This window comes from Hakea prostrata, chromosome 4 (genome assembly GCF_041222555.1).
Source record: "Hakea prostrata isolate BN-2017 chromosome 4, UWA_Hpros_2, whole genome shotgun sequence".
Lineage (NCBI taxonomy): Eukaryota > Viridiplantae > Streptophyta > Magnoliopsida > Proteales > Proteaceae > Hakea > Hakea prostrata.
In genome coordinates, this window is record NC_142603.1 from 45,977,799 (window position 1) to 45,989,654 (window position 11,856).

General features: G+C 35.6%; 1 protein-coding gene across 1 annotated transcript; it reads right to left on the minus strand.

The window, feature by feature from the left end:
* Window positions 1-902: 902 nt before the first annotated feature.
* LOC149019131 (uncharacterized) lies at window positions 903-2,396 on the minus strand. The gene is made up of 3 exons (XM_089154482.1): window positions 2,219-2,396; window positions 1,915-1,994; window positions 903-1,819 (listed from the first exon to the last, which is right to left on the minus strand). The coding sequence occupies exons 1-3, from the start codon at window positions 2,292-2,294 to the stop codon at window positions 1,631-1,633; spliced, it is 345 nt and encodes a 114-aa protein (XP_089010608.1). The 5' UTR covers window positions 2,295-2,396; the 3' UTR covers window positions 903-1,630.
* Between the last annotated feature and the right edge of the window lie 9,460 nt (window positions 2,397-11,856).

An 11,856-nucleotide genomic window follows, 5' to 3' on the forward strand; every position in this document is an offset into this window, starting at 1 on the left:
ACATACAATTTATACAAGAATGATGAATTTCCTAACTTAACACCAAAAGAGCTGTCTAACCTTCTAAAATCCTTAAAAGACATTCGTCTAAGAACCCAATGAGATAAGAAGATTAGAAATAGAAATACCATTGTTGGTTTTTTGTTTTTTTGGTAAGAAATACCATTGTAAGTGAACAAAGGGAGAAAAGTTCTCTTTCTTGACACATGAAATCGAATTTCCATGAAATCTACATCAATTATTACTTCTAAAAAGCTGTTTACTATTCTTAATTATTACCCATCCAAGTGCAAATTGGTGAAGATCTTTCTCCATTCTCATGTAATGTGATAAAATTTTGATTTGAAATAAATTCACTCGTGGTTAATTTTCCTATAGTGAGATGATTTAATTGGACTTTCAGTTCATCATTAATTATCCCCCGTAATTGTTTATGATCTGGAATATACTTCTTGATGTCTAATAAAAGAATGAGATTAGTGAATAGAGAGGGACGGAGAGGGGTTATCTCAAGGAAGTTGCAGCTCTCCTTTTATGTTCTTCTCTCACAGAAAGGGAGAAAGACACAGAAAAGTGAGTTGTGCTTCAGTAAATGTGCAGCACTGAGCTGCTTGCAATTGCAATTGATTTTGGTGGTTGAGATCCGTTTTGTTTTTTTTATTATTTGGTTTCAGTGGTGTAGTTCAAAAAGTTAACAAAAAAAAAAGGAAAAAAAGAAAACCAAAGATAGGCCTCGAGAATCAATTGCAGCCCCAGACAACTCAGTGCTGTGAGCACACCAGAAAAGTTACCTTAGAAGGAGGAGTTATCTGGAGGAAGTTGTAGGTCTTTTCTTGCAAGAGGGAAGAGCACACAAGAGGTTATAGAGAGTGAAGTAATGCTTCCCTAATTTTTTTGTCTATTTGCGGGCCTTGTTTTTTTTGATTTTGAGATGTTGCAAATTGCTTCTTGGCATCAACATCGAGCCGATTCATGTCTAAGAATTGAATGATTTGCCAAATGCCTTTTGACCATTTTTTCTGTTCTCAAAGAATAATAATCAAAAACCAAAATAGTTCCCTGACTCATTACCTAACAAGCACGAAGGAGTGTAGCACAACCCAGAGGGTGGAAGATGGGGGACAGCCTGTTCGGATAAGATCTACAGAAGATACTGACTTTGCATATTGAATGAGCAGTAGAAGAAAGTTGAAGTTCAGGAGCATAAGTGAATGCATGTCTCTGAGGTTCTCAAGCATCAAGCCATCAGTAATTGAGTTCTCTTTTCCGAATGCAGTGCTAGTACCTGGAATTAGTCTTCTCTGACTAAGATTTTGTTTCTTCTTCCTTCAAACTAAAACCCACAGATTAACCCAAAGTTCTTACGATATCAATAATTCAAACCACACACTGAAGCTTTTCTGGGACTCAATCCAATGCTTCAACACAGACACAGTACAATATACCCAAAGATCGAGAAAAGAAGTAAAAATACAAGACGACAAGAAAATCTTCGAAGCCCATACATATGGCTTCATATCCATATATAGATGATTGCAAATTCCCTAGTGAAAGTTCTCACCCTCTCATCCTAGCTACCTATATCTTACTACCTCTCTTTATATCTCACAAAAGAGACTAGTGAAACTCATCATCTGTGACACACACATCTGTAGTGATAAGCACTGTTGATAGGATCATTAGCATCCACTGGTATTTGTTCAGCTCTGCATTTGTGCTTGCACCCTTTACATTCATTGTAAGTGCAGATTGGAGCTGTAGATCCAATCATTAATCTCCTTGAATTCTTTCCTTTCCAGTTAACTTCTTCATCAACTCCCTTCAAGAGACAGATAACAAAATTGAACATGCAAGAATGAGGAAGTAGAACATGGAACTTGTTAATAACGATGAACTGGGTTGTGTGTTTTTCACCTGCAGATGCAATTCCTTCAGTGATGGAGTTGAATGAAATACCTTCTGTAGATGAGGAATCACTACTTGAGCCGCATGACCTGCAATACTTCATCACATTAATTTTTGAATCCAATACCTTAAATGGAAAAGAAGAAGTTGAGATGAATATGAAGTCCAAAAATGCAGAATCAACTAATGTAATGCAAGAAAATCTTGACAGTTCACTAGAGATACAAGCCAATAAGTTGAGCAGAAACCCATCAAAGACTGCAAGAAAATGAATCTGGAACAGTTTGTATGTTTTGTTTTGAATATATCTGACCTTGTCTAGAGCATGATACTAGGAGGAGGGTGAAGCTAAGTAAGACCAAGTAGGTGGACATCTTAACAGTGACCATTGGTGATCTGAAATTGTAGTAGATCGGAAATGAAGAGAGGAGGGCGGGGGAGAGAGAGAGAGAGAGAGAGAGAGGATAAAAATAAAATGAAGGGTGGCTTTGGTTGGGTGATGGCTATTTGATATGGAATGGGAAGATCTGTAGAGATCTTATCAAAGAACACCAAACAATAAGACATGAATGCTACAGTTGTTATGTTGTGTTAAATTTTTCTTTTTTTTTTTTTTTTGGTGTGGTGGTAACAGAATGCTACTCTGTTGAAACTATAGTTGAGATGGAATTTTACCAGGGTCTCAATTTTACAGTTCTCTTTTGTCTGCTTGATATGTCTGGTCATTGCAGAGCTGGAGAGAGATGAAGAGGAAGGTCTAAAGAAACTGAACTCTAGATGGATCTTACTGAGTTATTTCTACAGACGGAAACAGACACTGACAACTGAATTAAAACGGTAACAGTACAAAGACAGGTTAAAAAGCCTACTACAGAAGAGTATATTTTTTCCTTTACTTCCTTACTGACAGCATTAAACCTCAGGAAAACAGAAAAAGTAAAACACAGACATGGATTTTACGTTGAAGGTTATCTCCATGGCTGAGTAATATTAGTGCTAAATTTTATTATGAAGAACATGACCGAAGAGGATAGATACACCCATAAGTTGGTTCTACCTTCTTAAAATGAGAAGAACTAACTAAAACAAAATATACAAAACCCAAACCCCAAAATGATCGAACACCCTTGACAAAACCATCCCTAGGTCTTGATTTAACCATTAGAACGCATGCATCTAGACACTGAACCAAGTTCTGGAACATTGTGGTTGTGGCTTAGCGAAATTTATCTTTATCAGTAACTACTAACATCCCCTCTTCCCCTAAGCAATTCTTCTCTCACAAATGGTGATTTTGAACACTCAGAATTCAACTTTCAAAACTCTAATCAGCATTGTACGGGTCTGTTCTGAAGATGGTTATTATGCATGCGACAGTGTTTGACAGTGTCCCTGTTAGGCATGAGCTGCAAATCAAGAGGACACTACGACAGAAGAGCTTTGGAGGCTTCATTCTAGACAGCAACCACGACATGGCTCTGAAAGCGTGACTGTGATCGATCTGATCACATGATTGATGTGGCCAGGGACGTCAGATTGGACAATTAGCATCTGTGGGCCTGGTTTATGATGCCCGGTCCTGAATGGTTCACCATTTTGGCCAGCCAAAAAGGTTGGATTTTTGTAGTGATGGTGTCTCTCATATCAAAATCCCTTATACGGTGAGCAACGTTTTGGTAAGAACTAACGAGCTATATTGAAACCAGACTCAAAACTAGGGGTATAACCATACCGGATTCGGATTGGATATGGTATTCAATTATATTCGGACGGATTCGGATAATATCCTATTAGTTGCCCGTCGGATTTAGTCGGATTCAGATAATAATTAGATAGTTATTTTTTAAAATAGATTCTTCTAAATATGCTTGAATGCAAATTGAATACAAGTTTTGAACTACTTGTTTACATCTTTACCATTTTATTTGAGAGCTATGTTTGAAACTAAGAATTTGAGTCAGTTGGTTATGGGTTTTGAGTAGGGGTGTAAATGGATAACTGAAATCTGTTTTTGAATTTGCATCCACATCCGTTTAAGGGTATACAAATCCGTCTGATTACTAATAAGATGCGGATATGGTATACCATTTTTCTAACCGATTATTATCCGTCCGATAAAATTATCCAATTAAGTTACTTATTTAGATTTAGTTTTCTTATTTTTATGAATTTTTTTACCGGTGATATGTGACTATTTTTCTAGATTTTCTACTAAAATAGCTCCCATTGTGTGTGTAAATTAGTTAAAATTAAGATCTTTAATCACATGGGTTAATGATTGAATTTCTAAGAAAAGTCAAGTGTATATGAAGAATAATCAATTGAAAGCCCATATTTGCATGCATGGAGACCTTTCACTTGTGTGCGAGATTATAGTAACTGATATTTCTCTTCCATTGTGCCCATTTATTCTTGTGTTATAGTTTTTCGACAGGGTTAGGGGTGTCAACGGTTCGGGTTGGGGCGGTTTCGGGTCGGGACTAACGGTTTCGGGCTGAAAAACACTCAGCCCAAACACGGCCCATTAAGAAAATAACGGTTTCGGGCCGGTGCGGTTTGGGTTCGGGCTGACTAACGGTTTGGGCTAATGGTTTAGAATTGGGTTTACTAACGGTTTGGGTTCAGGTTTACTAGTGGTATGTTTTTGAGTACCTTATTAATATGTGAAATTTATCAAGAGTATGTGAACATATATAAGCATTAAGTTATCTCCAAGTCTTTTGGGTTGGGTGTTTAAAATCAAAAACATTTTTTTACAAAGATTTATAAAATTTATAGAACTAATATACAAAAGAAAATTGGCATCATGATGAATTTTAGTAGGTTGTCTTTGCTTATTTTCCTCCTCCTTGACACTTGTAAAAATGGATCAAAATAAAGCATTAAAAGATGTTCAAATGATTATACATTTGCTAAATATTTACTAAGCCCATCTTCCAAATGGCGAAGGCTTTAACAAGCTTGTTGTTTGCATATTTCAAATCAAAACAATAAAGGAAAACAAATGGATACTTAGGGGTTTTCTTGTCTTTTACATGTAAATTTATTTTATTTTATTTCTTTATAACGGGTTTAATGGGCTGGTTCGGGTTCGGGCTAGTTTCAGGCCAAACGGTTCGGGCTAGCGGGCCACACACGGGCTGGCCCGGCCCAACCCAAACCATTGCGGGCTGAGGTTGTCCAGCCCAAACACAGCCCATTAAGCTTCGGTTTGGGCCGGTCCGGTTTTAACGGTTCGGATTAGGTTTTGACACCCCTAGACAGGGTAGAGACAAATGAAGGAGAAAATGAATATGGATTCTCTACCCATGTAGATGGGTAGGAATAGAATACCTCCTTCTGTGGGATTCTAGTAGTTATTGGGTGTGAATTGTGGTGGTCCTATTTGCCTAGTGTTACAAATGTTAATTAGATGATACTTGAATCACCTTGATGGGAGATATGTTGAGAGGGCTAATGTGTCATTTTTCATTCTCTATTTGGTTGAGTTTAAACCTTTAATTCTTTGGTTTTGCCCTCTCGTTTGATCTTGGCAATCTGACCGGTGTCGAACCCTTTTTGGGTTGAACCAGAGTATATATGGTTTGGGCTTGGTTCATTTCATAAGTTTTTGGATTTGGGATTTTAGAACTGTGATGTGCAATTTAGGGTTCTTCTTCTTCCTCTCTTTTCTCTCTCAGTTTTGTATGATTTCTTGTTATTTCAATGTCTATATTCATCCATTTTTGTTGGTTTTGAGGTATCGGTTGAAAGATTCAGGTTTAGTTATGGCTTTTGGATAGGTACATATAATGTTTTGATTTCTTTATTATAGGGCATTGAGCCCTATTTAAAATTTGGAGATGTAGACCATATTTAGTTGAACTCCCTTATCAATCCCCTTGTTTTCATCTTATTCATGTTTTACATCAATCTAGAAGAGGCTTTACTTGTCTTGCCATAACAGTGGTATCAAAGCCACGATTGTTAGGTTTTCTAAGCGAGAGAAGTTTGGGGCTTTTTTTCGATTGACCCTGGTTAGTGGTTTCAAAGTCTTATTCTTTTAATTCATGTATTGTGTTGTTGTTATTGAGCATGTATATTGTTTATTGCTATCGGTCTTGATCAAAATCCTATGCTGGGGTTTTAATTGCGAAAAAAATGATATTCAAGTGTTGGAGACTCATGATTCTTCAACCTCAGAAGAATTAGTAGCGTTTGGGGGTGGATTTGAGGTGACTCGGGAGGATTCCACTCCTAGTGTGACTACCTGAAACCCTAGGTTGGTTACTAGTCGAGAAAAATCCTAATTACTTCAATTTGAGGGTTCCTATGGGGAGCTTTAGGGTAGATGCATGTATAGAAATTTGATGGCAACAAGGATTTTGCCATATGAAAGAGGAAGGTGAGAGCCCTAATGGTTCAACAGAGTCAGTTAAAGGCCATTATTCACCTTGATGCTTTCTTTGAAAGCATTGAGCCTTCTCAAAGGAAGGAGTTAATGGAGAATTGTTGGGTAGGGGTTCCCTCTATGTGAAGGGTGGCCCATTATTTGAGTTGGTCCATATGGTTTATGAAAGGGCAAAAAGTCTTTCTTTTTAGAAGTCGAAAGGGAGACTAATTGCATATTTTGTTGTAGAAAAAATAGTGAATGAAGGAATCCCAAAATAGAGAAGAAAGAAGGAACATCCCATTTTTAGGTGTGCTTTATCTAGTTTTGATCCATTCGATATTTGATTGAGCTGATTTTTGGACTAGAAGTTTGTGACTTGCAATTGAGCTCGTGAAATCAGTGTGATTTATATGTCTTTGTGCCTTTTATTTTGGTGAGATCAATCTGAAACATATTGATTTCTCTATTTTTGGAGTTCATACATTTAATAGTGTATGTAAAGAACTATTGTTCTCAATGATTGTTGATGTTTACCTCTAGTTTTATCTAGATGAGTCTTTTGTATTCCCATCTTTGGAGATTAGTGATTTTTTTTTTTGTAGACGACTACGATTACGTGGTTTTTCCTTTTTATATGGAGAGGCTTTCTACATTAAAATTCATTTGTGTTATGTGCTTGTGAGTTTGTGGATATGTTTATGATACAATTTACAACCAAATTGTGAGAAAAAAGATATTGCCCATGTTATGCTCGATAAATTGCCTGCAATAATCTCTATTTATCTATTTTCTGACAAGTTTGCTCAAGAGGGGGAAGAATTAATTTGTTTCCACTGTGGTTGTCAACCACTGTGATTTAATTTGTTTGTTCTTCTCCATCGAGTGGTATAAGAGCATCCAAGTTGGTTGTCGAAGCATTTACTTGAGTTGGACAATGAAAATAGCTACAAATAGAATGATGGCTTTGAATGGTTCTAATTATCATATTTGGAAAGGGAAGATGGAAGACCTTATATATGTAAATGATTTTTATTTGCCTGTGTTTGGTTGTGAGAAGTCTGACAATAAAATAAATGAAAAATGAACTGTTTTTCGTAGATAGATATGTGGTTGTATTAGACAATGGATGAATGATAATATTCTGAACCATATAAATGGAGAGACACGTGCACACACTTTGTGTCCAAGCTTGAGCAATTGTATACTTGGAAGACATAAAATAATAAATTGTTTTTGACCAAACAGATGATTATGGCTTTGAGATACTGAGATGGAACTCTAGTGATAGATCACTTGAATACATTTCAATGAATTATTGATCAGTTCACAACTGTGAGAAACAAGTTTGATGAAAAGACACAATATTTATAACTTCTTGGTTCTTTGCTAGACTCTTGGAAGACATTTAACATCTCATTATCTAACTCAACTCCATATGGTGTAATCTCAATGGATTTTAGCCAAAAATAGTATTTTGAAAAAAAAGATAAGAAAAAAAATCACAAGGTACCTCTTCATAGTCAAATGTTTTGGCTATTGAGAAAAGGGGGAGGAGTAAGAGTGAGGGACCAAAGAAAAATGGCAATAACATAAATGAATCTAACAAGTTTGCCAATGTTGAGTACTATCACTATGGTTTAAAAGGGCACACTGAAAAGTATTGCCAAAAATTGAAGAGAGAATAAAAGAAAAATTACAAATAAAAGAAAGATGATGATAAAAATGATACTAAGTTGCTACAACTTCTGACGATTTTCTTGTTGTCTATGAGAATGATGTTATTAATTGTGTTTTAGTAGATTAGTTAGGGGATTGACAGTGGTACTTTCATTCATGCTACATCTTGGAAGGATTTTTTTACATCTTACATACTAGACAATTATGCAGTTGTGAAGATGGGAATGATAGTTTGGTCAATGTTGTTGACATCCAAAATATTTGTTTGAAAACTAATATTGGTACAAGTTTGATCCTCAAAGATGTGAAATATATTTTTAATATATGTTTGAATTTAATTTCTATAGGCAAGCTTGATAATGAAAGATATTGTAACACCTTTAGTAATGGCCAATGGAAGCTCACCAAAGGTGCTTTGATTGTGGCAAAAGGTAAGAAGATCTAATCATTCTACTTGATGTAGGCAAAGCTCTCCAAGGGTACAATAAATGCAATGAAGAGTGAAGGTACAGTTGAGTTGTGGAATAAAATGTTTGGTAATATGAGTGAGAAATGAATGATGATATTGTTCAAGAAGAATCTCCTATCTAGAATGAAAGATACACACTTAAAGAAGTGTGCTCATTGTATGGCAAGGAAGCAAAATAGAATTTCCTTAAAAATTTCGTCTTTTTTTAAGAAACACAGATACACTTGACTTGGTACATTCAGATGTGTGTGGTCTTATGACAACTAAGACTTTTGGAGTTCTTTTTTATATTGTAGCATTCATTGATGATCATTTAAGCAAATTGTGGGTTTATACTTTAGAGACAAATGATTAAGTGCTTGATGTGTTCAAACAATTTCAAGCTTTAATTCAGAAAAACTAGAAAGAAGTTGAAGTGCATTTGCACAGATAATGGGGTCGAGTACAAATGGCCATTTGATATTTATTATAGAGAACAAGAAATTTGGAATCAAAAGACACCTCCAAAAACTCTTCAGTTGATTGGTTTTGGCTAAAAGAATGAACATGATATTGGTGGAGAGAGTCAGATGTTTGCTTTCACATGCAAGGCTGCCAGATTCATTTGGGGTAAGGCTTTGAGTATAGATACACATATTTTAAATTTGACACTATGTATTTTATTACAATTTGATGTACCAAATAAAGTATGGAAAGGTAAAGATATTTCTTATGATCATTTGTGTGTTTTTGAATACAAAGCATATGTGCATGTTCATAAAGATGAGAAGTCTAAATTTAATGCTAAGACACAACAATGTATATTTTTAGATATGGTCAAGATAAATTTCTACAAGTTGCATGATCCAATTCATTAGAAAATTGTTAGAAATAGGGATGTTGTGTTTATAGAGGATGAGACCATAAAGGATATGACAGGTTACAAAAGATAGTGCCTAAGCATAGTGGTGATTTGATTGACTTGGATCCAATTTCTTTTACAGTGGTGCTAGAACAGGTTGGAGATAAAGTTCAAGATGAACAACAAGGTCTAGATGATGATGCTTTCTCAGAAGTTGAGATAGGTGATAGTTCTCAGGAGCAGTTACTAACACCAGAACCTCCATCACCTATTCCATCAAGAGCTCTACCAGAGACCAACAACCCTCCACACGATACTTTGCTAATGAGTATGTTACTAAAATAGGAGAGAAAACTAGTCTATTTTGAAGAAACAATGAAAGATGAGCATAAGAATGAGTGGGTTGAAGCCATGCAAGATTATATGAAATCCTTGCATAAGAATCACACCTTTGAATTAGTAAAGTTGCCTAAGGGAAAAAAGGGCTCTGAAGAACAGGTAGGTGTATAGACTTAAACAAGAAGAACTTCTACGATACAAGGCTAGATTGGTTGCTAAGGGTTTCAATCAGAGGAAAGGCATTGACTTAAATGAGATATTTTCTCCAGTTGAGAAGATGGCATCCATTTGGGTTTTTCTTGATTTAGTAGCTAGTTTTGACTTAGCAACCAAAGGGTTCAAGGTGAAAGGAAAAGAGGATTATTTCTGCAAGTTGAAAAAAAGTCTTTACGGGTTAAAACATGCATTGAGACAATATGATAAGAAGTTTGAATCCATTATGGGAGAGAAAGGCTACAAAAAAACTTCTTTTGACCGTTATGTTTTTGTTTAGAAATTTTCTGATGATGATTTAGAATTCAGAAAATTTCTGATGATGATTTTATAATTCTTTTGCTCTATGTGGAAGATATGTTGATTATTAGCAGGAATGCAACTGGAATTGCTAAGTTCAAGAAGGAGTTGAGCAAGACCTTTTCCATGATAGACTTGGGCCAAGCAAAACAGATTCTTGGTAAGAATCATCCGAGATAGAGATGCAAAGAAGTTGTGGTTATTTTAGGAGAAATAAATTGAAAAGATTTTTTAGAAATTCGAGATGAACAAGGCTAAAGTTGTTAGTTCTCCTCTTGTTACTCACTTTAATTTAGCACCAAATAGAGTCCTTCCACAGTTGAAGAAAAGGAAGACATCAAAAGAATTCCATATGCCTCTAAATAAGGAGTTTGATATATGCCATGGTTTGCATGAGGCTAGACATAGTTTATGTTGTTGGTGTTGTCAGTCATTTTCTCTCAAAAGAAGGGTGCGTTGGAATGTTGTGGATTATGAGGTATCTTTATGGTACTTCAGATTTAAGCTAGGTTTTAGAAGTGATAACTCTTTTTATTGGCTAGACAGATGCATATATGGTTGGAGATACTGATTCTAGGAAATCTACTTCATGTTACTTAATTACTTACTCTGGTGGTGTTGTGGTATGGCAATCAAGATTTTAGAAATGCGTTGCCCTTTCTACTATTGAGGCAGAGTTTATTGCAGCAATGGAAGCTTGTAAAGAGTTATTGTAGTTGAAGAAATTTTTACAAGAGCTTGCTTTTAAGCAAGATCGATATGCGTTATTTTGTGACAGTCAAAATGCTATCCATCTTGGTAAGAATTCAACTTTTCATGTTAGAGCAAAGCATATTGATGTGAAATACCATTAGATCAGGGATGTATTGAGTTCTAAATTGTTAGAATTTGATAAAATCCATACTGATCATAATGTTTCCAACATATTGACGAAGGCTTTACCAACGGAGAAGTTTCAAATTTGTCATATGATTGCTGGGTTGGTGAATCCCTCCATAGAGTCAGGGGAGGAGATTTGTTGGGTTAGGTTTCCCTCTATATGGAGGATGGCCCATTACTTGAGTTGGTCCATATGGTTTATGGAAGGGCAATATAGTCTTTCTCTTTGAAGTTAAAAGGGGGACTAAATGCATATTCATTGTGAAAGAAATAGTGAAGAAAGGATCCCAAAATAGAGAAGAAAGAAGGAAAATCCTGTTTTTTGGTGTGCTATATCCAATTTCGATCAAGTCCTTCATTGGGTGGTCATCTGGTGTTTGATTAAGTTGATTTTGGATTGGAGGTTCATCATCTCTTTCTCTTTGAATCCAACAGTTGGATCATGCATTTGAAGTTGCCAAGTTAGTGTGGTTTATATGCCTTTGTGCCTTTATATGGGAAAACTTTTGTTTAACATTTTCGGAAAGACCACTTATTTGTTTTCTTAACAGGTTCGGTTTGAACTTTTCATTTGTGTAAGCATCTCTTTCCTCGGCCGCCTTCCTAAAAAAAATTGGTTAGCACCATCACTCCTTTCCAACTCATTGAACTAAGTAAGCTTTATTTTAAGCGACTCATTCATTTCCGGAAGGGGAATGTAACATCTTACGAAATGAAATGAGAGTACCCCTCTTTTTGATGATTGCAAACTTCTTGATTTCTTCATTTTTCGAGTTCATATATTTGATGGTGTACGCCAAGAACTGTTGTTCTTGATGATTGTTGATTTTTAAATATTTTTTTTTTATCTAGAGAAGATCC